The 27,531-nt window shown below is 45.6% G+C and overlaps 1 protein-coding gene across 3 annotated transcripts; it reads right to left on the bottom strand.

Annotated features, from left to right (window-relative positions):
- Positions 1-27,515, bottom strand: Dcakd (dephospho-CoA kinase domain containing). 3 transcript variants are annotated; one of them, XM_076869809.2, is made up of 5 exons: positions 27,358-27,515; positions 8,143-8,369; positions 7,529-7,732; positions 4,296-4,383; positions 1-1,272 (listed from the first exon to the last, which is right to left on the bottom strand). In XM_076869809.2, the coding sequence occupies exons 2-5, from the start codon at positions 8,252-8,254 to the stop codon at positions 981-983; spliced, it is 696 nt and encodes a 231-aa protein (XP_076725924.1). In that variant the 5' UTR covers positions 8,255-8,369; positions 27,358-27,515; the 3' UTR covers positions 1-980. The 3 variants fall into 3 exon arrangements, with proteins under 3 accessions (XP_076725924.1, XP_076725922.1, XP_076725923.1); XM_076869807.2 differs by lacking the exon at positions 27,358-27,515 and adding an exon at positions 19,618-19,700; XM_076869808.2 differs by lacking the exon at positions 27,358-27,515 and adding an exon at positions 19,618-19,684 and having other exon boundaries at positions 8,143-8,366.
- Positions 27,516-27,531: the final 16 nt, after the last annotated feature.

Here is a 27,531-nt window from a genome sequence, read left to right as displayed (position 1 = left end):
TTTCAAATCAACATACTTTATTGAGCACCAATGGCGAGCCAGCTCTGCACTAGGAAAACAGGTATGAAGGAGACGGACCCTGCCCACAAGAGGCGTACAGTCTAAAAGAAACCAACCAACTTTTGGTTGATTACTATGCCAATGATTAAGGAAAAACACAAGAGGGTGGTATCCCAGAGCACCTAACCCAGCCTGGGGCTTGGTGTCTGAGCTGTTAGCCAGCTGTAGTGGGGGAAAAAATATTCCAGGCCAGGCAGCACCTGGAGAAAGGCACAGAGGTGAGAAACAGCGTGGTGGCTGTGGAGTACCAAGGGTTCAGGGCTAGGAGGTTTAGTTGTAGGAGGCAGTGGCCAAGGGATGGTGAACACTGGAAGAACCCACTAAGAAGGGGAGTCTCTCAGAACTTCTGCTTCTGCCTGGTTACAGCATTACCCATGAGTGAATCCTCACTTTAACCTAGGGGAGAACCCTGTTTGAAGATGGAAGGCTGAAGGCATTCCCATGGTCTACTAACCAAGTATTGGCTTTGATGGGGCAGGTGTTCAGAGAAGGTTCAAGCTCAGGGATTCCTTGGCCTCCCAGCTATAAACACTGATGAGGGCCACAAAACACTGCTCCCACTCCTGCCCACAGGAGTCCATACCAATGTAACTGATGCTTTCTGCCATCACAGACATTGTTCTGTAGTGTTCTATAGGTGCTGCCAGGGGAGGGAGGGGCACTGGGGAGGCTGGGAAGGCGTACCTATTGACAATAGATTACTTCTCAGCCTCAGAAAGAACACACTATAAAGAAAGGTTGGCCCAGAGCAGTGGTCCAGCCAAGATTCATAGTGTGTCTGTGTGTGTGTGTGTGTCTGTATGTGTGTGTGTGTGGTGCATGTGTGTATGTTGAAGAAGCTGGAGGAAGACAGAAGGTGGTACCTAGCTTTGGCCTCCAAGGAGACAAAGGCCTGGGGCTTCCTGCTTTGGTTTGCCCACCTAGGGGGAAGGCAGAAGGTAGCGGGTAAACAGGTAGAGGAGGCTGGCAATTCCAGCCAGACCTGTGAGGACCCCGAGCCTTAGTGGCAGGTACTCCAGGGAGCGCTCCAGTTGAGCATGCAAGAGGATGACCTGGCGTTTGGTGATGCTCCACTCGCCCGAGTTGTCTAGAACGTGGTCAGCCATGCGGGCCTTGTCCTTCAGGGGCAGCTGGGCCTTGATGCGGGCCTCTGCATCCTCCCGGTTCAGGTTGTTCCGCTTCATCAGCCGCGCCAGTTGTGTGTCTCGATCACTAAGGACAGGGCAAAAGGGCACTATAGGCCCCAGCCTCCCTCTTGCCAGCAAGGTATAAGGGTGGGCAGGGGTCTGGGGATGGGATCTTTCCTCGAATCCTATGCTGCTCTGGGATACCAAGGATCCCATAACCAGGGAGAGAGGCCCGGAAGCTCATTAGCTTCTTCCCCCTCACCCCACTCTTGGTAAGGGCCATATAGCTCTGTGGGCCACCTAAGCCCCTTAATATCAAAAAGGAGGGGCAGCTGTTTTCTGCCATCTGGAGTCTCTCTGCTTTGCCACTAGACCTTAGAGTCCCCAGATGTAAGATAGGAGAATTTAATCACCTGGGATCAGCTATATCCTGGATCTCTGGATGGATGACCTTTGCTGAAATGCCTGCGCTCACAAGCTGAACACTTCCGGCAGGTCCCCTGGGGACCCAAGTCTGCATTACCAAAACTAGCTTCCTGGGACACTGAAAAAGACTCCTCTCCTTGCCTCCACACCCCTATGCCTGTGCATTTAAAGCAAAGACTGTGCTGAGATGGTGGCTGCTATGCTTGATGCCACTGATGAAGGACAGGTGAGTCCCTTCAAAGAGGGCTCAAAACTTGTACCCCCTCAGTCTTAGAATAGGACCAATCACTGTGGATCAAGCTAACCAATACTGTTCTCAATTCCAAGAAAAATTTTAAAGGGACTGAACCCAGGAGTGCTCTAACAGTGAGTTACACCCCTTTTGGTTTTTGAGATGGGCTTTTGCTAAGTTGCCCATACTGGCCCTGAACTTGTGATCCTCCTGACTCAGCCTCCCAGGTCACTGAGATCACAGACACGTGCCAGTGGGCCTAGCCAAAGAATTCCTCTTACCCACCCTGATATGGCCATCAGGTCCTTTCTCAGTAAACTCCCTCTCCTGTCTTCTGCTACACAGGATCCATGCCGCTTGTCTGGTTGTGGTCAGTGTCCCCTGAACACCTCAGCTCTATGAGCTACCTCAGCCCCTCAATGAGAACAAGAGGGGAAGGGGCTGCAGTACCTGTTTGTGACCATCTTTTCTCAGATTGTAACAGGAATGAATTTTCCCAGCTATGAAATGAAATGGGATCTCATCACTCCAGTTTAGTCCCTTCTCTGAGACTCTAAGAACAAGGTCACCCTCCCTGAAAATGAACTTCCTTCCTCATGGGAGTACAGTGTACTGCTGAGGTCTTGGAGCTGCTTCCTGTCTGGCTGAGAACAGGACTATATTCACCCTCAGTCAGGAATGCACATGTCTGTGACTGGGGATCCAAGTGAGAATGAAGGTGGCTTGAGGCTGAGTGGAAATCCTTCCGAAGGTATGGCCCAGCCCAAAGGACCCCCTCCCAGATGTGAAGGCGGCACCCTCTCACAGCCGTTCCTGGGGCTGATAAATAGGACCATTATAGTTAGTTTAAGGCTTAGGTATTTACGACTTTGGTATTCTTACCCAAACACTTATTCTACAATTGTCAAATTCCTCAAATACATGAATAATCATATTACAGTATAAGCACTCTGGAAATCTCCCACATTATTTCAAATTTATCCAGACATAGTTCACCAAATAAAGCATACATCAATTTGGTGAAAAGCAAATAATCACTTGTTTCTTTGGCTTCTCTTGAGAGCTGTACACCCTCATGTGCTATAGGTGGGACATGAGACTACCAGGAATGCAAGTGGGGCTGAAAGTTCCCCTAGAGAGCAGGCAGAATCAACATAATCCTACTCATCCACCAGAAGTTGCAACTATTTATCATTGCTCTTAGCAAACAGGCCAACCTCAAAGATGCTTGTCTTTGAGAGAAGGTGGCAAGGGCAGATATGGAGTCATCTGGAGGCTGCAGAAACAACTGACTCCTGTTTTTCATTTTCTCACCTACACTAAGATCTAAGTGTGTGTGTGTTTGTGTGTATTTTACCCCTAAGTATAAAGTTCCAATTGCATTATTAAGGCAAAGAAAATCTCAGGACTTCATGGGGCCCACCTTGCCTCAGTTGAGTCTTTCGCAAACAGGAAACAAAGAACAAAGACAGATCCCAGATTTACGTGCAGAGGCCTACCCCACTGGGAGAGCTCAGAGGATGCCTGAGTCCCCCACCTGGCTCAAGGAATTCAGACTGAGCTTTAAGTGACAGCCACAGGAGAGGTGCCAGAGAGGGCAGGGTGGTTCCCAGGGCACTGAGCATTTCAGGCCCCACCTCCAGTGTGCAAGCAGCTTCCCACACATTGATCTCTTGAGAGCCACCTGTGCCCAAAATACTTGCAGAGCCAAGTGCCCACCTATGTGCTGCTATATTTGTGGGTGGCATTCAAAAAGTTTCTGGGAAGCAGAGACACCCCACAGCCTCTCTACTCTCTTACCCCTCAGGGACTGTGTGACTCATTCTCCCTGACAGTTTGATTCTTCTGTTTGCCAAACCTGGATTCTGGTTTGCTTCTTGTCCTGGAAGATTCTGAAAACAAAGCTCCTTATTCAGCTGGGCTCTGACAGCTCTCTCCAGTTTTCTGTTTGTAGTGTCACCAATGAGCAGCCCCTCAAAAAGTTTTGTAACTGTTCCCTTTAATTTCTCTTCTAATAATTAAAAAATATCCACCCTTGTCCTGACCATCTCATGCTGAAAGGTAAAGTGAATGAAGGGGCAAATGTGGGAGTTGTTTGGAAAGTTGAGAGGTGCTCCAGGAGGAAGAAGGGAGTCAGTGGTAGCCAAGGGCAAGGCCTGCCATCTGGGCTGAAGTGCCTCCAATGGCCAGCAGGGGGAGTCCTTCCCAAACACTAGGGTTTGGGGGCCTATCACTTCTCATACCTGCCCCAGATATATCTGGGTCATTCACAGAAGTTGGTTTCTATAGGCTCAGAACACTGCTGCCCAAACCCTCCATGTGTCCTGGCTATACCCACAGGGAGATGAAAAAGTGATGTGGGCTATTTCCCAAATACACACCTTAACCCAGGGGCCTTCCTTTCCCACCTCAGTCAGGCAGGGCCAGGTAACATCATATCACATACTCACCAGTACACTACCACCGTGTGCTTCATGTACTTGAGCAGCTTCTTGGTCTCAAACAGCAGGGGGATATCCAGAATCACATAGCGGTATCCTGGGGAGAGGTGGGAAAGCCTACAAGTTCAATTCTGCAAGCACTCACAGAGGACTGCTTACATGACTGGCCCCACCATCTACAGCACCCCAGCAGAGACGAGGCCTTCCAAGGCAGACATACTCTGAACACCAGCCAGTTCAATGCCATGCAGAGCAGACTGCTACAAAAAATCATTTCTAGCTGCTTGATAAGGGAAGACCTTGAAGAAGGGCTGGCATTTGTTCTGGCCTTGGAAAGTAGGGATGATTGCTGATACTTGAAATGAGAAGGAAGAGGTGGGAAGTCGCATACAGACTCCTATGTGGCCAAAATGGAAGCTTTAAGCAGAGCAGAGGGAGGCTGCAGGTGGTCAGCATAAGCACAGAAGGTTTAGTTCACCTTGATCTTGAACCCCAAGAGGTGCTATTTTTGAGTAGGGACAGGACACAGAGTTGCAGGAGGCTGGGGAGAGTTTCCAGGAGCATCTGGGCTCTTTCTGCCTTACTTCATCTTACCTTTGCTCAAAACAAAACAAACAAAAAAACCAACAACCCACAAACAAAAACAAAAACCTAAAACAACAAACAAACCAAAAAACCCCAAAGGTTAGGTTCTTCTCCAGGATCCAGGTCTAGGCCTGGCCCTCTGCTGCTAAGGGTCTTGTGGCTAGCTCTATGAAAGACCCACAGAGGGGTAGCAGCAACAGCCCAAAAGGAAAGAGGTCAGAGGCAGTGGGCATGGTGATGACTAACAGCACCCAATCATTCAATGGAGAAAAGGCGCTGTTGGCTTTCCCATCACAAGCCAAAGCCAGTAAGGGTGCTCCCTCACCTACTATGAGTGATATCTGCCCAGAAAAGTTGATGACATGCTTATTTCTTTATACCAGTCATCCTTGTGTGGGTGTACAGAAGGGCGGGGGGGGGGGAGAGCAGTCAGGATAAGGGACAAAGACTCCTAGCCAAGATGGTGTTTCACAGAACCAGACACCATCAAACCAATTTTAGGACTGTCATGGGAAATGAGCCCTCAATATGATGCAGGGAGTGCTGTTGTGTTCCCAAGACCTGCTGCCCAGGAAGCACAAGAGAAGCCTGAAGTTAAGACAGAGGTTGGAGCAAGGGCTCTGCTGACACCCTGGTTTGCAGCCCCCCACATCCCTTCATGTGACTCTGGTATTAAAACAAACCTCATCTGTGTAATGACTAAAAGAAATACCTGCTTTTCAGGATGATGGTAGAGATTAAAAAAGAATTTTGAATGTATGTAAACCACCTCGCCCCTCACTAAGTACCCCATACATGATGGGTATTATTGCTATTGTTCCTCAGAGGAGGGAGGAAAGCAGTGCAGATTCCCCACCCTGCCAGCCAACCCACTCTTCCCAGCTCAGAGCAGGAGAAAAGACCAGATCCTCTCTGGGCCGCTTATCTCCTTTTCCTGCTCTGCTCCCACTGCTTCTTCTCCCCACACTATCCTTTCTCCTGAGTCCCTCTCGGGAGCTGGTGGCCAGCTCTTTGGTTCACCAGCAAAGGGCTATTCAGCTGTCACATCCCTCCTGCTTGATAAGCCCTGCAAACTATCCTGACTCTATTAAGACATCCGTCTGCCTACACAGAGACCTCCCCAACAGCTGGTGATCTTATCTGACGTTTGATTATACCAACTCTGACAGTTGTATTTGTTCTACTCATCAGGGAAAAACTGGGACTGTGGAAGTCACAGCTGTCGTCCCCATTTTTCACCTTATCGAGCTGAAAAGAGCTTTCTGGCTTTTATTAAAGTGGTGGTGGTTGGGGAGGCGGGGAGGCTGGGTGGATGACACAGTGGGAGAGCTCTGGAGCGGATGACATTATCCGATGCTTAATTTTGGAAGGGGAGAGCCACTCGCGCCTCATAGCCCTGCAGATGTACTTGTAACTGGCCTGGGAGCAAATACAAAGGGCAGGAATGAAAGGCAGAAGGCTTGCTCCTGGGTGGGGCTAGGAGGGGACAACACAGACACAGAAGACAGAATCCAGAGACTTTTCTTGAGTGAGGAGGAAAGGAGGAGGCCTGTGGCAAGGGGCTACTGGGATGGATAGTGTGAGGTGATCTCGCAGGGCGGATGCCCAGAGACAGGTCAATCCCTGGACTGCAGGGAATGGCAGGGTGGTAGCATGCATATCTGTCTCCCCTCTTTCTCTGGAGGGAGGTACTAGTCAACGGGGGCTGGGGGAGGGGGAAGTCTCCCACTCATACCCAAGAACTTGAGGTGACAGTCTAAAAGCCTTCCCTGTACTCCCTCGGAAGTAGTCTTCTCATCATCACTGACAGGAGGCAGGCAGCCAGGTCCAGGTTAGGGGTCATATATTCCAAAGGCTGGTACAAAATGCTCCAGGTCCCCAGGCCAGTCTTTCTATCCTCATACCTGTCCTGGACTCCATCCTGGACAGTAAGAGTCAGGATGCCCAACACTATCCAGAAAAACAGGGCTTAAACCAGGGTATAGGCCTTGGCAGGTTCTTATCAACTGACCACAGACCCCTCCTTTTCAAATTCTCTCTTCCTTTCAGTTGTGGCACATTCCTGGCTATCCCTGCACCTGCTAGCCTAATTCTGAGAGGCCCCATTCCCAGAGGATGATCCTTTGTTTGGAAGCCCTCCGGCCCTCACCCAGGTCATCTTGGGTCTTCCTATTTCCAGTCTATACATTTTCCCAAATAGCCAGCACCAGCACCAAAACTGACTCTGACTACAGTTTATACTGTGTAATGACGTCACTAACAGGGACATTCAATCTTCTAGTGTTTTCAAGGCTGGCATGATCTGCACTGTGCAGATGAGGAAACAGGCTGAGGAACTGGACCACTTGACAAAGTCACACAGCTACAAACAGTCAGGGTCAGAACTTGACTTCAGGTCTGTGACTCCAATACTCATCAACTATCATTATTTCTGTCCCTACTAGAAAAATCAACTTACTTCCTGGGAATCATGGCTCAAAAGCCTCATGTGTCTCTTCTCATTAAACTGTCAACTTCCTTAAGAGTTGAGGGAAATGTGCTTCTTTCCTCTGGGGCTGGCACAGGTCTCTGCATGGAGGGGGATTGCCAATAAGCAATGTGAACTCATTGACCTAGCTAACCAGCTCCCCCTTCCCACCTCAGGCCCAGGGTCTCACCACGAAGGAAGTATTTGAAGGTCTCCTTCATCATTTCCTTACGGATCTCAGGATGGGTGATGGTATTGAGTAAATGTCGCCGGTCAGGTTGGTTGAAGATCAGGTCCCCCAGGACCTTGCGATTGATATCGCCATTCTCTAGTAAGACCTCAGTGCCAAAGGCCTCCACAATGCGCCGGTGTGCAGGATATCCTGGCTGGACGACTACGGCATAAAGAGGAGACTGGGTCAACTCTACAGAACCTCCAGCCAGCCAGAAGACCCCAAGTGACCAGAGGAAAAATAATGAGGGAACCCAAGGGTATTTCTTTTAGTTGAAGCAAAAACAAAATAAGGAAGGGAAAAGCAATTGAAGCTAACAACACAGTGCACAGAATCCTTCATGCTGGTGAAGGAACCAGGTGGAGGATGGGGAGACTCCTAAGGGAAAGAAGAGTAAACAGAAGAAGCGTGAGCACCAGCAGGGGCAGAGACAGGAAACCAGGCCACAGCGACGGGGAAAGCCTCCCTCACCTCTGAGGCCTCTAAGGGACTGACAAAAGGGGAGGCTGACAGAAAAGGAAGCACAGAGGAGCTGCTATGCATGATCCCCCAACCCATCCACTCCAACTCACCATGCCGAGCAATGACATCCACATCAATCACTGCACAGCCCAGCTGCTGGAACACCTGGATCACAGAACTCTTGCCTGAGGCAATGCCCCCTGTCAGGCCCACCAGGAACATCTTCCCAGGAAAAAAGGAGCTCAGACAGACTAGAAGCCAGGAGCCAGGGAATCACTGGAGCGTAGGGCAAGCTGGGCCGATCAGCGGTTCACCAAACCAACGCCAAAAGGACCTGCTGTCAGAGGTGGGCAGCCTGGTCAGTGTTGGGCCACAAGAGCTAGGGGAGGGGAGGGGAGGCAGAAGAAGGGAAGGGAGACAGCTGGGCCAGCAAAGTCCAGCCCTGGGCTTGGGGAGCAGAGGCCACTTTCAGGAGGAAACCCTGCAGAAAAGTCTCTAGTGTTCTTCAGAAAGCACTGATAAAACAGGCAGACTAAGGAACACAGTGGGAGCTCAGCAATCAGGATGACCCCAAAGTCATTTTCAGATGCCCTCAATCCCACTGAATCCTTTCTGGTCTGGAACACTGTGGCTCATGGGGAACAAAAGTCCTGCCTGCAGCCACCCAAATGGAGGAGCAAATGAAGTCCAGGTGCCTAGGCCCTTCTTTTGCCCAAATGCCCTTCTCCACAGAAGCTCCCACTGTCCACCCTACCTTGAGCACCAGCACTAGGACCAGAGTGAGATGAACAGTCCTTTCCTCCCCAGCTGAGAAGTGGCCCAGATGGGAGCTCAGAGGCAAGTATGGCTTAGAGGCCATAAGCCTGATGTGTGGAGAAGTATAGTATTGCTGAGGAAATGTGAAGGAAAGGAGGAGAGGCTGGGGTGGGTGGAGGGAACCTAACCTAGAGCTCAGCATCATGGTTTGTGGCCTCCTTAGTTTAAGCAGCAGCAAGGCAGCACAAAGTTTAGGAGCACGGATGGCTTCAGATCCAGCTCCTCTGCTTACATGGTGTGCAACTCTGGAATTCACTAGCCTCTGTGAACTTCAGTTTTATCACCCATAAAATGGGATTATCAGAATCTGCCTCAGAGGGCTATTATGCACTGAAGAGAAAATGCATATAAAATCTGTATTTCATGGTCTGATAAGTGGTAAATGTCCAATAAACGGAAGTGAGGATGCTGATGCAGGTTAGTAGGTATACGGTTAAAGTTATATAGCCAAGCACAGAAAGAAAAAAAGGTTTTCATGATGTCCCCATTCCTGCCACCTCAAACTGTCTCACAACAGGCATGTTGCATTTTCTGCAGCAAACAGATTACCTCGAATTGACTTTTGTTTCCAGGCTAGAAGCAATTACATCAAAGGCTCAGCATCAAATTACTTCTCCAGGACTTTGAAATCTGTTGTAGGACCTCTTTTAGTTAAACAGCAGATTTACTGTCCTAATTAGACTTTGCTTTGGCTTATATTGAAATGAGTTTGCCTCTGCTGAGGATGCCAAACAACAGGGGAGGCAGCCACTCAGATGTGAGCTGTGTGGGTGAATGACTTGAAGTGGCAGAGAACCAACTTGGATGTTTAAATCTGCCTAGCCTTGTTCTCAGCCAGGAGAGCCACGGCAGAGAGAATATCCACCAGCCTCCTCATCTAGAGACCGAAGTATTCAACCATTTGAAAATCATGTTTCCTCTATGTCTCTGAGGCTAGACCCCCCAGTGATCTCCCTCCAGGTTGCAAAAAGAGGAGTAAAGCCTAGGTTCAGTAAAAAAAAAATAAAATAAAATAAAGTTGGGCCACTTGGCTGAAGCTCTATAATACAGAATCCAATGCCATCTGCTCCTGCTCCTAAAGTAATGAGGGTCTATTTCTTCTCTACATAAGATCAGACTAGAGGGATGGGAGTAGGACTTGAGGACAGGACAGGTCTAGTGAGGGGGCAAGGGTATTTCTCATAGCTCATCATGAAAGGAAAGCCACTGTCACCCAGTCACTCAATTTTGCCAGGCTTAGCTGAAGGGGCCTGGAAGACCTTCTGCCCAAGCCAACCTCAACCTACCAGTACACAGATGGCTAAACCCCCTCTGAAACCTAGGGAATCCCAATCTGTGGGAATGGAGCTGCCCAAGCAGTTCTGATATGTAGCAGGGCTTGGGATAGATCCCAGCTCTTCTTTACAGCAGTGGAAATTGAGGACAAGAGCAGGCAAGGGATTTTATTAGACCACAGCGATTAGCAGCAGCTAGATAGAATTCAGAGTTCCTAAATCTTAGCCCTAAAAAAATAATTTACCTTTAAACTAACAAGAAAGGTAAATCTATCTGTAGACAAATGAATTCAGAATCAAAGAGAAATGCTTTCTTATTACCATATTGCTTTCTTCTGCAGAATGGGGGGAAAGTGGCCTATGGACAGTGACCAGGGCACAGATGTACACTATAGGCTCTCAGGGGACTCTAATGAATAGCTTCCCTTCTTGGTGCCTTAGATGGCCATCTGCAGAAACAGATCAGCAGCTGCTTGGGCCCTGTAAGAAAGACCAAGGAGGATAGAGGAGCACAGGCCCAGGGAGACTCTGGGCTGCTAGCCTGAAGAGGCTGGACAAATAACAACTGTTCCTGTCTAGAAAGCCCTTCTGTGACTCATTCCTTCACTAACTGCTGGCTGCTTCGCAGCAATGGTGATGGGGACCTTTCACACAACCCAAGGAAAACATAGGTCCTCCCCCAACCCCAGGGGAAAATTGGAGAGAGAGACAATAACAAATAAAAAACGCTGGAGGCTGGGATTGTGGCTCAGTGGTAGAGCACTTGCCTAGCATGCATGAGGCACTGGGCTCTAGCCTCAGCATCACATAAAAATAAAATAAAGATATTGCGTCCATCTATAACTAAAAAATAAAAGAAAAAAAAAAAAAAAAACGGCTGGGAGGAGATGAGAGCTGACAGAGGAGCAAAAACAGTAATAAGAAGGTCTTTGGCCTGGACCTAATGTGTGAATGCCTTCCTACTGGTGGCTGCTCCCAGATCTGCCAGGTGGATCTTGTGGGTAGGAAGTTACAGCAAGTGAGAACCCATTATCCCCTCAAAGCTTGGCAAGGGGGAACCAGAGGCTTAGATTCCAAGTTGCTTCCAAATCCCACTCAAACCTGTTGGTAATTCTCCCAGATACAGACGGACAAGGGGTCACCTTTGACAATCTGTGTTCATGATTTTTTTCCTACAGACCATGATTTAAGCCCTCATTTTTCAGACTCTATTCTATTTTCCTCAGTCCACTGCCACTTTCACAGAGGCAATGGGACCCCACAGTCACTCCTAAGCCTGGCTATGACCTGAATCTACAAAACTTTAAAAAGGTACAGAAACCAGGCTCTACCCCAGTTCCCTGGGTCTGAATCAACTAGGCTTGGAAGCGCTGGCTAAAAGGGAAGGTGGTGGGCTGGAGCTGACAGGCAAGATCCCAGTCTCCAAGACTGCCATAAACCCCCCTGTGTAACTGGGGGTTACACAGGGGGGTTTATGGGGAGTCTGTCTCATCAATCTGGCCCTTGGTGGTAAGTGTTCCATAAATGAGAAATGGCCCAACTCCAGATCCTTCGCTTCTCTGAACTCAGTCTCTACACCTGTAAACAAAAGGGCTGGCCTTCCAGTGTCAGTGACAGTGTCAGATTCCCAGGGAGGCTGTTCAGGAGTGCTTTCTTCCTGTCCTTCTGGAAGCAGTCAATAAACATTCACTCATTGAATTAAGGAATGACATCACCAATGGTAGCCTGGAATCTTCTTCCTCAACGCTGAAAGCCATTTGCAGAGCTGGCTTGGCTAGAAAGCCAATGCCAGTTCTAAAGACAAGAAAGCTGGTAACTGGACCTAAGCCAGGGATTCATCAGCTAAGGTGGGACTGAGAAAAAAAAACAGGACTTTGATGTCAGGACAGCCACATCCAAAGCTTTCTTTCCCTTCATTCTCCACATCAGTGGAAAGAAACAGGGTACAAAAAAAAAAAAAAAAAAAAAGGGCAAGAACTTCAGAGAGGTGGAATCTGGTGTGAGTCCAGAAGCCTGTGAAAGGAAGGTCAGATTCTATAGTGCTTCATAAATGGTGGGCTCTTCTCATTGAAGTTCTCCAAATTGCCTTTCAGTTTTTCCCTCTTGGGATGAATCATCTCCCTTGGAGCCTCTTCTGGCAGTGTTTCTTATAGAGAAAAAAGCATGTGGGCTCTCCTAGACAAAAGTCCCACTGCTGTTTTAACACCATAGACGCCCCCTGCTCAACTAAGCCCCAGCATCTTGTCCCCAGACCATTGCAGTAGCCTTGTGGCCTGATGATCCTATAGTCCCTCATGCATATTCCCAATGGAAGCCAGGGTAATGGTTTAAAGAGTCAACTAATCATGTCACTCCCTTGCTTGAAACCATCACTACATTATTCCTTCTCTTCTGGCTTCCCACAGAGCTCTCCAGCCCTGTGAACCCCTCAGTCACTATCCATGCCCTGTGCTTGCTGCACTGGCCTTCCTTCTATCCCTGTACATGGAGGCTCTTTCCTAGCTCAAGGACTTCCAAGCATTCTATTTCTTCTGCCACTCACTCACTTTCTGGCTGACTCCTTCCTTCCTACCACCATCTTTTTTTGGATACTAGGGATGGAACCCAGGGCCTTGTACAAGCTAGGCCAACATTCTGCTACTGAGCTATATGCTCAGCCCTTTTTAAATGAGTCAGGGCCTAAGTTTACTGAGGTTGGTCTAAAACTTGTGATCCTCCTGCCTCAGCTACTGAGTAGATGGGATCAGAGGTGTGTGCCACAGTAGTACCCAGCTACTCCTCTTTCTTTACCTTGTACCCTTCCTGTCAACCAATCAGACCCCTGGAACTGGACAGAACCACATTTCCTGGCCTCAAGAAGTTTACAACATGTGGTGGTGGTAACTGGGAAGGGTATCAGCAGCAATGGAGGGTCCAGTGTGGTCATGCAATCCCAGTGACAGAGAGGCTAAGGCAAGAAGATCCCAAGTTCAAGGCCAGCCTCAGCAAATTCGTGAAGCCCTTAGCAGCTCAGCAAGATCCTATCTCAAAACAAAAAATAAAGAGAGGCTTAAAATATAGTTACAGGGTTAAAAAAAAAACAAAAAAAAACTCAATGGTGATTTTCATTTTGGATGAGGAATCAGAGAGGTCACTCAGCCAGAACTCAAAAGCAACAAGGGAGAAAGTCACAGTAGCAGCCTTATCTGACTCCCCCACCCCAAATCAGGCCTCTAATAATGCTCATTACTCTACTTTCCCTCTTTCATACCCATCATAATTTGTACTTTTGCTTATATGACTTTTTTTTTTCCATGCTAGGTAAATGCTCTACCATCGAACCATACCCCCAGCCCCTTAGTAACTATTTTTAGGGTTCAATAAAACTTGTTTCATGAGACCAGAATATCTAATTTGTACTGTCTCCAGAATCTTGTATGGTGTCCAATGTCTGTCACTTACTAGATGAGTGACATGGATCAAGTCAGTTCATCTCAGTTTCTTCATCTATAAAATGGAGCTAATGGCACCTACTTTTGAGTCACTGTGAAGAGTAAATCAATTGATACACGTAAAGTGCTTAGAATTATACTTGGCAAACATTAAGCATTGAATCCATGCTCCCTACCAGTTACTAGAGGAAATATTTGATAATCATAGAGTAAATGACAAATGACTCCAAATAACCCAGCCTGGATCAGTCCAGAAAGGAGAGGGGAAACACTTCTGTTGGTAGTAAAGCAGAGGCTGGAATCAGCCTCCCAGCCTTCCCTTTTTGCCATTAAAACATGCTGTCTGCTGCTAGTAAATCTCTCCTGGAAAAAAACAAAACATCCAATGGGCTAAACAGAACAAGGAACTGATATTTGAATGGCCACTTTCTCTCTTCCCTAAGTGGGAAGAAAGTTCTATTGCTTCACATACTCCCAATCAACAGCCCCAAACCTGCTTGCACAGGGCCAGGACCTGGCTGCTCATTAGCCTGCAGCTGGCTTCCTCCTCCTCCACAGCCTCTCAGGATTTCACACTGGGCATGCCTGGCTAGCCAGCCACTTCTCCTCTGAATTGCTTTCCAAAGGGGACATATCTATTTTCCTCCAATGATCAATATAATCATTCATGAAAACGAGTCATTCCTGCCTTGGGACCCAATTATTTTCTTGTGGAACCAGTGGTTGCAAAAATATATTGTTTTCCAGTTAACTATTAAGTGCTATTTTTATATCATTTCCCCACTCTTAATCTTCCATTATTGGTGAAAAGTTCTCTTGTCTGCTAGGCCTATTAAGTCACCACCTCTTCCAGGCTGCCAATTATCTGGAGGGAACTGCAAGAGAGGGTGCTGGGGTCAGTATCCTCTTCTCCCTCCCCTGCCCAACAACAAGGGAAGGGAAAAAGAGGAAGACAAATCTTGGCTCTACTAAAGCAAAACCAAGCATAAACCACCACTCCAGGGAGTGTCTTCGGTAGGCACAGAGGTGTTGGGCTAGATTACTACGTTGCCATTTATATAGAAAAAGGGTCACAGGGAAGGCCTCTTCAGAGGCTTTGCAGGCACAAGGGCTTTGGGATTTCTACATTCTCTTAACTAGTTATGTAGCCTTGGGCAATTTCCTTCGCATTCTGAGCTTCTCTTTCCATAACTAAAAAATGGAATTAAAACTGACTACTCTTAAGCCCAGCATAGTGGCACACACCTGTAATTCCAGCAGCTTGGTAGGCTGAGGCAGGAGGATCCCAAGTTTAAAGCCAGCCTCAGCAAAACCAAGGTGCTAAGCAACTCAGTGAGGCCCTGTCTATAAATAAAACACAAAATAGGGCTGGGGATGTGGCTCAGTGGTAGAGTGCCCCTGAGTTCAATCCCTAGTATGGTGTGCACGCCACTATTCATAGGGGTCTTATCAGGATGAAATGAAGTGACAGAGGTCACATCACCTTATCTTCCCAATTCAGAGTGTGACATGTCAGTCACTGCAGTCTCTTTCATTTTCCTAAATGGCACCTCCCTCCTTCCACTTGCTGAGGCCTCAAGCCCTATGTGGTAGAATGTACCTATAGTTGAAGCTATTCTGAAGGCTGAGGCAGGAAGACTGATTGAGCCCAAGAGTTTGAGGCCAGTCTGGGCAACATAACAAGACCCTGACTCATAATAAAATTTTAAAAATAAATAAAAAGTCTCTTTCCTATACCAAAAACCTTGGCATTCTCCCGTTTTTCTCTCACATCCTTCATCCAATTCACTACTGCCCCTGCCAGCTCTACCTCCCGCATTCACAACCTAACCAGACACCCCCTGTTGCAGATACGACCGTCTTCTTGCTCCTGGATCAGTACAGCAGGTTCCAGGTGATTTCCTTACTGCCACTGTTGCTTCCCAATAGCATATTCCTAAAAAGCAGCTAATGGGACCCTTTAGAATGCCAGTCAGCTCAGGTCGGCCTCTGCTCAAAACCCTCCAAGAGCTCCCACCCCTCACCTAAGTACAAGTCAAGTCCTGTAGAGTCCTCCAGCCTCCTCGAAGCATTTTCCACCATTTCCCCTCCTAGATCATTCCCTTCCCTGCTCCTTGACCACGCTGAGCACACACCCACGTATGCGGGGATGCTGTTCCCCCAGCATGGAAATACTTCCCCGGGAGGACTGAGCAGCTCAACACCTTTCTCTGCCCAACTGTCTTCCATCAAAGACACTGTCCCCAAATATATAAAATAGCACCTGTCTTTGCCCTTGGGTCTTCCTACTGTTTCATTTTTCTTCACAGCTCATATCGACATATCACCACCCAACACATTATATAGCTATGTGTTTATTCACTGTAGTTTGCCTCTCCCTCTAAAAGTTGGGGACTGCATATCTAAGGTGCCTAAAACAGGGCCTCAAAAATATCTGTTAGAGCTGGGTGTGGTGGCACCCACCTGTAACCCTAGTGACTCAGGAGGCCGAGGCAGGAGGATGGCAAGTTCAAAGCCAGCCTCAGCAACTTGGCGAGGAGTTAAGCAACTCAGCAAGACCCTGTCTCAAATTATAAATAAATAAAAAGGCTGGGGATGTGGATTAAAAAAAAAAAATGTGTTGGATGAATACATAAAGCTTGCAGCAAAATGTCTAGCTCATGTATAAGGAAGTAGTCAACATTAACTATTTTATTGAACCCAGGGGTACTCTACCTCTGACCCACATCCCCAGCCCATTTAAAAAAAAAAAAAATTATTTTTGAGGCAGTGTCTCACTAAATTGCTCAGGCTGTCCTCAAATTTACGATCCTCCTGTCTCAGCCTCCTAAGTTTCTTGGATTACAGGTATGAACCACCATGCCCAGCCTAACATTAACTATTTTTTGAGAGAATTTTTTTTTTTAAATATTTATTTTTTAGGGCTGGGGTTGTAGCTCAGTGGTAGAGCACTTGCCTCGCATGCAGTGAGACACTGGGTTCGATCCTCAGCACCACATAAAAATAAAATAAATAAACAAACAAATAAACATGGGCTGGGGTGTGGCTCAGTGGTAAAGCACCCCTGGATTCAATCCCCACCACTCAAAAAAAAAAAAAAAAAAAAAAGAAAAACAAACAAACAAAAAATATTTATTTTTTAGTTTTTCAGCAGACACAACATCTTTGTTTGTATGTGGTGCTGAGGATCGAACCCAGGCCACACGCATGCCAGGCGAGCCTGCTGCCGCTTAAGCCACATCCCCAGCCCTAACATTAACTATTTTAAAATAAGAAAATATCTGTTCCAGAAAACTTGTGAAAAAAATCACAAAACCTTTCAAAATTACTTCCCACCTTCACATTTCTAGGCTTACAACATCTTGGGTTCACAGATGAGAAAACTGAGGCAAAGAGTGTAGAAAGGTGAGTTCTCCAGAAGGCAGGAACTAGCATGTGAAGAGCAGTCACCCCATCCACTGTTGGGAACACCCTGATCCTATCTGATCAGCACAACCACCCAATGAAACCAGTTCTTTCTTTAATTCTCATTCTAAAGATGAGCAAATGGAAGTTAAAAGAAGTTACTTGCCCAATGTAGTTCCACTATAGAATGAGAAACCCTAGGAGATGATGATTTCTTTCTTTCTTTTTGGTACTAGGGACTGAACCCAGGGATTCTCTACCACCAAACTACATCCTCAGCCCTTTTTAATTTTGAGACAGGACCTTGCTAAATTGCCTAGACTGGTGTTGAACCTGTAAATCTCTTGCCTCAGCCTCCATTACAGGTATGTGCCACCATGCCTAGATGAAATAAAATGTTTTATCAAAACTAACATTTTGGGTTAAGAGATGTGGCTTAGCAGAAGAGTGCTTGCCTAGTAGTCACAAGGCCCTGGGTTTGATTACCAGAACTGACAAAACAAAACAAAATCTAATTTTGTTATTTTGATCAATTGTGTATTTTATCATTGTAAAAACTCAACCAAACTGGGCCTGGTGGCACAAGCCTATAATTCTAGTTACTTGGGAAGCTGAAGGAAGACAGCAAGTTCAAGGCCAGCCAAGGCAATTTAGCAAGATCCTGTATAAAAAAACTGAAAAGATAAATGGCTGGGGATGCTTCTCACTGCAAGGCACCCTGGGTTCAGTTCCCAGAACTGGGGTCGGGGGAGAAACCTCAATCCAAAAGAAGATGTTTAATAATGACTAGAACACAATTTTTAAAAGTGCTTTAGTTTTTTTTTTTTTGGTGGCAGCAGGAGGTGGGGGGAGTGGGGGAGATTACCAGGGATTGAACCCAGCCAGGGTATTTAACCACTGAGCTACATCCCCAGCCCTTTTAAAATTTTATTTAGAAACAGGGTCTCACTGAGTTGCCAAGTGCCTCACCACTAATCTGCTGAGGCGGTCTTTGAACTCACAAATCCACCTGCCTCAGCATCCTGAGTTGCTGGGATAACAGATGTGCACCACTGTGGGCAAAAGTGCTTTAATTTTAAGTAGAGATATATTTTTTTAAGTAGACATTGTTGTTGCAAATAAGAATAATAAACCAAAGACTTTAAGCACAAAATCTATTCATAGTAGAAAAACCTTTTGTAAGGAAACAAAATGGAAATATATGTTCAAGAAGGAAAAAAAAAGGATATAAAATTTTAGCTGTTAAAAAAAGTAGTTCTTTTATTCAAAGAATTAGGACAACATGATCAAATTATTACAGTACTTAAATCCCATTGTGAATCTAAACGAGTGTTAATAGCTTTGTTTTAAAATGTCAATATTTACAATTAACTGGAAACCATATTCTCTGCGCCTATTGCAACTTCCAGAGAAAAATTTTAGCTGTCAATATAAAAAAATGTGCCAGCTGGTTGGTAACAAAACAAAGCTAAGCTTATTGCTTGCCTGTCTTCAGCTATCAGTCCTAATCTTTTCTCCTTAAGGTTAGGCACCAAGAGAGGCTCCAAGGCGTTTAAATGTCTCACCCAGGAGGAGATTGAAACCTTGCTCAATACAGACAGGAGAGGATCAGGTGGGAATCTCGGGACTTGCTAGACAAAACTACCCCAAGGGGCTCTGTCCATTTTGTATTCATCATCCAGATCTAACCTTTCACCTGTTTTCCCCAGGCCTATGCTGGTATTTTGCCATACTAAATCAATCTGATTTATTCGGGTGAAATCAGCACAGTCCCTCCCGCAACAAAATAAAACTCCAAATAAAACATTCAAAGCTTCCATTTCCTCACCTTTAGAATTGGGACACAATGTGAAAATCCATTCGGGTGATAATCTCCCAGAAACTAAAGAAGATTGAAATAGCTTTCAAAATTCATAAGCAAATTCAATACCTGAGATGCTAATGCTGCCTCTGGGAAGCAAGAGAAGGAGCAAGTGGTCTGAGGCCCTCATCACCAGTGCGTGAAGATCTGGGGGACTTCACTTAAACTATGGGCAACCAACCACTCTAGTCTCCCTGAGGAGAAGGAATCAGGAGAGTTAAGTTCTGAACCGTCTAAAAATCGATGATTACAAATAGCAGCTACCCAGCAAAGCATTTTACATCCACTAAATGAGACAGCTATTACCCCCACTTTTCAGATATGCAAAATGAGGGCGGGTCACACAACTTTAAGTGGCAGAAGCTGAATTTTAAAAATAAAACGGAGGTGTGACCACATAGTTCGAAGGTGTACCAGCTTTGACCTAAACCTAGGTTTGAAACCACAATTTCCACCCCTTCCTAACTGTGAACCATTTCCACGGCTGTAAAATAGAAGAAATAACATCTTGCTTCTCGGGGTTGCTGTCAAGACGATGAATTCTGGATATAAGGGTGCTTGTTTTTCCCAGTGTCAGCTACACGGTAAATGCTCAATAAATTGTCGCCCACCCTTTAAAAGAAGGCGCGCACACTACGCCCCCCCAGCTCCGCGCCATCCGGCGCCTCTGGCGGTGGTCTCGCGCGCCCCTGGCCGGACCTCGGGCCCAGCCGGGTGAGGGATCGCTGGAGAGGAACAAAGGAGCTTCGTGCAGCGGTCGCCAGGCACGCTCCCACCCGCCCGCGCGGCGCTACGTACCGGCGCTCAGACCCGGCCTGGCTGCAGCCACCGCCGCTCACCAATCTCCACGGCGCTTACTGGCTGGCTCCCAGCGGGCAGGAGGGGCTCGGGAACGCGCTCGCGAACCGGACGTCCGGCCATCGGAAGGGGCGGGGCCAGAGACTGGAAGGCAGGGCGGGGAGGGGTGGGCGTGGCCCGGCTGGAGCTTCTCCAAGCCCCAGTAAGTGAGGGGGCTGTGAAGTCCTAACTTAGCAGTAGTAACCATGGTAGCTATGGCAGTTAATGAAGCACTTTCTGCCTGCTAGGCCTTAAAAGCAATCTGTAGGCTTTAACTCAATCCTCACGGTTTTGCACAAGAGGAAACTGGTATTCAGTCATTTGATTGCAGAACCCACATTTTGTCCATACAAGCCTAGCAAGTCAGCCTCTCATCCTGTTGCCTCTTAAAGCGTGGACAAATGTGCAGTGTTGCTGAAATAATTGGAAATACATAAAAGTGTCTTAGAAAGCATCACATATATAGTAGGTGGTCCTTAACTCCTACCCTACTTCCCATTCCCTTTCCCTAAAGTGTATCTCTGCCCTCAACTTCCTTTTTAAAAGCAGGACTACTCAGTGCCTGGCACAGTAGGGACTAAATATATTGAGGAATGAAGTAATAAAACATTCTTCTCTGATCACTCTAGTTCTTGAAACTTTCTTCTATATTTCAAGTCAAGATAAATCATTTACTTCCATCACCAAATAAATAGGATCCTATCTTATGATCAAAAGGTCCATGTGGTCCAAACACCCTGCTAGTATTTGAATCTCCTCTACATGGCCGCTGTCATTTATACTTGGATGTGTCCTGTGTCAGAGAGCTCACAGCCTCTCAACAGGGCTTCATGCTGTCTTTGAATTCCTATCCTGGAAGTTAGAAAGATCTTGCCTAGATAACAAGTCTCCTAGTTCTGAGCCATGGGGCTGTGCAGAACAAATTCCTATGCTATATGGCCAGATCTAATGTCTCATTTCCTCCCTTGACCAAACAACTTACAGATAACATAGCTTAGTGTTTCTCAACTTTTTCCCTACTCCTGACATATCAGAGGGATACCTAAGCTTCCCATCAGTAACAATGGCAGGTCATGAAAGTAATATGGACAATATACCTTCCCTGCCTTTTCAAATTATATGAATTTCTTGGGGCATATTGTTTAAAAACTCTTCCAGATGATCCTACTTTTCCAGATACTGCCTCAGTGTTGGAAACTATTGGTGTACAAATAAGGACTTTGTCTTCTAAGTAAGAATCCTGTGGTCCAATCTGCCATCGTCAACTGCACCTCTGTCTGGAGATGATCCAAAAGACAGATTGAAGGGCTGATGTGGGGCTTCAACCCAGGCACCTCAATACTGAAACTTGGCCCTTGCATTCTGAGGTGATGCCATCAAGAGCTTTTTCAGCTAAAATACATATCCTCCATTATTCAGGACAGGAATAATAAACTTTGAGCTGGCTCCAGATGCTTACACAAGCATCTCATTTCACCCTGACAGTAATGAGCATCTTAGTCGTTCCCCCTCCCTATGTCCTTAGCATCTAGCACAATGCCTGGTATATAGCACTGCTTCAACTTTTGTTTGATGAACAACATTAGAAGTGACTCCTGGTTCTTAAAACTAAATTTATTTTCCATATGTTTATTTTAAATAAATATTAATATGCAATTAAATTTATACCACACTTCACAAATACCATTAATATTTATCCTTTATTTGATATCTTCTAAGCCAGGTGCAGTGGTGGACGCTTGTAATCCCAGTTACTTGGGAGCTGAGGCAGGAAGATCACATTGTAAGCCAGCCTGGGCAACTTAGTGAGACCCTGAAAAAAACAAAAAGGGCTAGGAATGTGGCATAGTGGTAGAGCACTTGTCTAGCATGCTTAAGGGCCTGGGTTCAATCTCCAATAATGCAAATAAATAAATACACAAAATCTTTCAAAAACTCAAAATGAAACAAAAAACCTCCCATAGGCTGGAGGATAAAGTCCAAATTCCTCAGAATGAAACTTAAGATTTTCCATGACCTGGCCAGATCACCACTCTAGACCCATGTCTCACTGTATGTTCCCCTTGGGAAAGGAGAAAGAAAAAAGGAAATCAAGTTACTACACCAGCTTTGTGTTAAAATATTCAGGTTCAAGTCTGATCTCCTTACTTAATAGCAGTGAAACTCTGGACAAATCACTGAACTTCTTTCTTTTCTCATTGTAAACCAGGAATAACACCTGTTTTAATCATTTCAAGATAGTCGACAATAGAGATCAAATAAGATGGTGACTTTTTTGAGCAATAAAGCACTGTACAAACATAAGAGATCAATATACTGTTCCTGCCCCTGCCCTTTGCTTATTACATTTTTCTACCCTGAAGATTTCATTCCTTCTTTCTCACCATTTTCTCATTTGCTCACTCACACGTTAATTAATCCAACAATTTTTTTCTTTTTCACACAGTGCTGGGGATCCAACCCAGGGCCTCAAACATGCTAGGGAGGGCTCTACCACTGAGTTATACTCTGAGCCTTATCCAGCAAATATTAATTGAAGGTTTACTGTGTGCTGGCCCAATGGATACAGAGGTGAGGAAAATCCAACCTCATAAAACCTAAGGGTTTGTGGGGGGGAAATGGTCACAAACCTAATAACCACACAAACAAAAGTAAGGCTGCAATTGTGACTTAAACTCAGGAGGGAGTTCACAGGGCCTGCAGAAACTATAATGGAGAATCCAGAGCTTAAACAGCTTCAAAGTCAACCTCAAAGTCTGCTATCTTCAGGAATCTTCCCCTCACTACAACCCTGCCCCAAAGATATGCACTCCCACCCTCAACTTCACTTACCTTCTAGCTCAATTTTTTTATTTTGATGGTACCAAGGATCAAGCCCAAGGCCTGTCACATGGTAGCAAGAGCTGTGGCACTGAGCTATATCCCCAGCCCCTGTTATTTTATTTTTAAGTGCATCTGGTCTTTCTGATTTTACCTTAAGTGCCTTTTGGGCAGGAAATGCCTGTCACACTCTTAAAATCACAGCATCAAGAAGGCTGGGCCCACTGTGTTATAGGCCTAGGTGTCCGGGCTGTATCTCAGGAAGCAAGGAGTGCCTTCTTGATGCCAAAATCCAGGGGAGAGAAGAAAATGCAAAAGGCCATTTTCCTATCCTTTATTGCACACTGAATCCACTGGCCCTCATTCTTCGCAGCAAAAAAATGCTCTTGCCTTCAATGGGCAAGCTGCTGCCCAGTATGACCTTTAGCCAACAAAAATTTTATCCTATTTCTCCCCAGCTAAAAATTCATCAGTGGCCTCCAAGTCTTTAGAATGAAGACTAAACTCCTGTCCCATGTCCCAACTCCTGCTTGCTTCTTGAATCTCAACTTTCAAAATTCTCTTCACACTCCAACCTTCAGTCTTATCATTCTCATTGTGGTACCTCAAAAATACCTTTCTCTCAGGCATCTGCACTTTCACACCTTCTGCCTAGAACATCTACTTGTATGCTTTCCCTGGAAAACTCAGCTCAGCTGTCATTTCCTCAGGTTAGGGAACCCTCTTCTGAGCTCCTGCTGGAATCCACCTTCCCTTATGTACTGCACTGTAACTATTAGTCTGGATACCTACCAATTTGTGGAGTGAACCCAGGGCAGGAACTGTTATCCTATGCCTGATTCTCCAGTTCTGGCCATGGAACCTAACATGTCATGAGTGCTCTTAAGATATAGAATATATGAATCACAACCTGGCTCATCCTTCCTATGCCTACAAGAAAGGGTTATCTCTGATATGCTGGGAGTATATCAAGGACTGCAATCAATAATGGACACTATGAGCAACTATTCCTTCCTTCCTTCCTTCCTTTTCTTTATTTGTGTTTCTAGGGATCAAACCCAGGGGTATTCTACCACTGAGCTGCATTCTCAGCCTCCCCCGCTTTTAAATGGCACTAGGAATTTAACCCAGGGGTGTTATACCACTGAGCTACACACCCAGTCGTTTTTATTTTGAGACAGGGTCTTGCTAAATTGCTTAGGGCCTTGCTAAATTGCTGAGGCTGGCCTTGAATTTGTGATCCTCCTGCCTCAGTCTTTTGAGTCTCTGAGATTACAAGTGAGCACCATCATGTTCAGTCCCTTTTATTTTTTTTAAATTAAAAAAAATATTTTCGCAGTACTAGGGATTAAACTCCGAGGTGCTCTATCACTGGTCCTTCTTATTTTGAGTCAGGATCTTGCTAAGTTGCCCAGGCTGGCCTCAAATTTGCAGTCCCCTTTGCTCAGCCTCCTGAGTCACCAGAATTACAGGCATGTGCCACTGTACCCTGATATTGAATATATATGACATTGAAACCATTAATTAATCAGAGATACAGCCAGGACTTAGAACCCAAGGAGTCACTTTCTGGAGCCTATACTCCTAACCACTATACTCTGCTGCCTCCAATAACAATCATGAAGGGATAATAGAGGTATTTACAACTAGGAGAAAATTTCAGAATCTGTAAGCTCAAGCTTCATGGGCATGTTCCCCAGCCACCCCTCTGAGCCCTGCTGTACCTTACTACCTACTATCTTCTTATGATGTTTCTTCAAGAATGGGTGGGAGAACGAACCAACAGAGTCAGAAGGAAGAGTTCCACCATTCTCATGTGATAAGCTCAGAAAGTTGGGATTGTTTTACCTTGAAAAAAAGAAAGAATTTTAGAGAGCTAGATAATATTTGCAGAAAGTGTAGCAATTATCTACAAGGACACAAGATTACATATTTCTGCATAACTGCATAAGGCAGAAATGGCCAACTTTTCAGCAATTACAGCTATCTGAAAGTGGAAAGCTCTTTTATAGGCAAGTGAGAAAGAACACATATAAAAACTCTTAGAATCCCATTGGAAATCATCCTTAAACCCAATTTAGGAACTCTGGCTTTGGGTGATCATTCTTTACTAATTCGACTATAAAACAAAATGTAAACTTAGGCATCAGATGATAAGTGGCAGGGTTGGGGATGTAGCTTAGTAGTATATTGCTTGCCTAGCATATTAGAGACATGGAGTTCCATCCCAGCACCACAAAAACAAAACAAAAAAGGATTTTCTTTAATTTTTTTTTTTCAGTACTGGGGATGGAACCTAGGTGTACTCTAACACTAAGCTACATCCCTACCCTTTTTATTTTGAGACAGGATCTCACTAAGTTACAGAAGCTGGCTTTAAAGTTGAAATCCTCCTGCCTCAGCCTCTGGAGCTACTGGGATTATAGCCAAAAAAAAACTTTTTTAAAATTTTTAATTAAGGGCTGGGGATGTGGCTCAAGCGGTAGCGCGCTCGCCTGGCATGCGTGTGGCCGGGGTTCGATTCTCAGCACCACATACAAACAAAGATGTTGTGTTCACCGATAACTAAAATAAAATAAATATTAAAAAAATTTAATTAAGAAGAGATCACATATACTATTTTTTTTTTCTTGTATGGGGGATTGAATCCAAAGGTATTTACTACTGAGCTACACACCCAGCCCTTTTTTATTTTGAGTCAGGGTCAAGTCACTAAGTTGCTAAAGGGCCTTGCTAATTTGCTGAAGCTGGTTTTGAATTTGTGATCCTCCTGCCTCAACCTCCCAAGTCACTGGGATTATAGGTGTGCACCACTGTGGCTGGCTATACTTATTATCTACAAATTCAATTCTATGATGGATAAATCATGGATCCTACAAAATTTAAGTGAAGGGGCTAGGGTTGTGGCTTATTGGTAGAGCACTTGCCTGGCATGTGCAAGGCACTGGGTACGATCCTCAGCCCCACATAAAAATAAATAAATAAAAATAAATAAAAATTAGTGTTTACAACTAAAAAATTTTTTTTTTTAAAAATCTAAGTGAGGGTTATAACTTGAACAATCCAAGAGAAAGCAAGTAAGCGCCTCCAGGTACCTTCTAACTCTGAAGTTCTCAGAGGTGCTCTATTCCTAACTTTGGGCTTAGGCTTTTACTCAGCTTGGTCACGACAGCAACACTGCTTGCCTACCTCCCAGAAAAGCTCTCCACGGAGCAAAAACTGTTGTTTACATTAAAATGTAAGGCTAAATATCTTGCTTAGGCTTTGAACTACAAGAATTGCAGTGTTCATAGAAACCAGCACCTTCTTCCCTATAATCCCTCTTCCTTGGTCATGCTTCATTAGTGTTCATTCAATCTCTGTATGTCTGTGGGGAAAGAAAACATAGGGCTCAGAATTAGAATACCAGTGTGAGTTCTGGCCCAAGCTCTGCAATTGGGTATCAGTGATTTTTTTTTTTTTTTTTTTTTTTTTGCATGCATTGTTTTCTTCAAGGCCCCTTCCCTGTTTACTTCACAAGGTCATATGTGCTAAAGTTGATAAAACATTTAGACAAATTAAACCCATCTAACACATGTGAGGCTTTATTATTATAATCTCAGAACTTCCCTTCCCCTGCATTTGCATATAAGACATCATGTTGACAGCAGTCTTGACCCTGGAGAGATGAGTGTGGTGACAGCTCTCAGCTCAAGTAGGCAGCTTTGACTTCCTTCCAAAGTCAAGTATAAATGATTGGGATTTATATGCAGCTTTGGATCATATTTACTTTTCTGCTGCTCTGACTAATATAAGAAGAGCTGACTATATTTAGCTTTATATTTTATTTGGTTTTCTTTCCCTGAGTCAGATGGGAACCGTTTTTTCCCACCCTGTCCTTCTTCTCATGTTGAGTTTCACAAAGGCAAAGATCATTTCCCTTTTTGGCGAGGCAACTCTCTCATGGTAAGAACTAGTCCTTCCCTCAACACCCAGTCAGAACAGGAAATCTCTGAGAAGGGGAACCATGTCTTTGTGCTCTATTTACCAGACTCGGAGAGATTACTCAAAGAAATGAGATCCAAGGGACTGAAACATTCGAGTCTAAAAATTAAGATGCTGCAGATTATCTTCTAATAACTGATTTCCTTAGGCGGATGCCTGGAACAGACAATGAGAATTTTGTGATGGTAACGAATTTAGAGGGCTTAGAGGCAGACGGATCCGAATTTGTATACTTAGTTGCCACTTACTAGCTATACTAGCTATATACTAGATATACGATTGAATGATTTACCAACCTCTCTGGGCCACTTTGTTTGTTTGTTTTTTTCTTAAGAGAGAGAGAGAGAATTTTAATATTTATTTTTTAGTTCTCGGCGGACATAACATCTTTGTATGTGGTGCTGAGGATCGAACCCCGGCCGCACGCATGCCAGGAGAGCGCGCTACCGTTTGAGCCACATCCCCAGCCCAACCACTTTGTTTTTTAACGTCTGCGGAAAAGGGGAATGATAGCAACTACATTCTAAGCTTGTTGATAAGATCATATGCCCATTAAATAGTGGAAGGCTCTTGTGGGTATACATCAGGGAATAAAAGGGACAACATGTGCAGAAGGGCTCTGCAGAGACCAGTACCTCGTTATCTGGAGGTCAAGATGCAGCAAGCCCTGCCTGCCAAGCAGTCGGGTCTCCAGGCTCTGAGGCAGTGTTTTGCACACTACAATCCTGTCTCCTCTCATGAGGCCTTGAACTGCCAACGACCTAGGGCTGTCTAGAATCCCGAGTGAGTAAAGCTGCCAGAAGCCGACTTGGCTTCTAGCAGGAAAGTCCCCTCTGAGAAGGGGCCGACATTCGGGTCCCGGCAAGTCGCACCCGCGGGCCTGTCTCTCTCACTTACCCGAGAATAGTAACGGTCCTTAACGGCAGTCCATAACGGCTCACCTGCGGCCCGGGAACTATTAGGGGCAGGCTGAAGTCAAACCCAGACTTTGGAGCCTCCACGCCCAAAACCCTAAACCAACATCGAACTACAACTCCCAGCATGCCCCGCGGCCGCCCGGGTACGAGAGGG

This window comes from Callospermophilus lateralis, chromosome 11 (genome assembly GCF_048772815.1).
Source record: "Callospermophilus lateralis isolate mCalLat2 chromosome 11, mCalLat2.hap1, whole genome shotgun sequence".
Classification (NCBI taxonomy): Eukaryota; Metazoa; Chordata; class Mammalia; order Rodentia; family Sciuridae; genus Callospermophilus; species Callospermophilus lateralis.
Note: the sequence above shows the minus strand (reverse complement) of the source record. Positions and strands in the feature narration are given on the sequence as shown.

Bases quoted from the DNA above. Each gene is read 5' to 3' on its own strand.
- Dcakd (XM_076869809.2), bottom strand. From the start codon at position 8,254: ATGTTCCTGGTGGGCCTGACAGGGGGCATTGCCTCAGGCAAGAGTTCT. The intron at 7,733-8,142 runs GTGAGTTGGAGT...TTTATGCCGTAG, and splicing joins GGATGTCATTGCTCGGCATG to TCGTCCAGCCAGGATATCCT. The intron at 4,384-7,528 runs GTGAGACCCTGG...ACCTCTCCCCAG, and splicing joins CTTCAAATACTTCCTTCGTG to GATACCGCTATGTGATTCTG.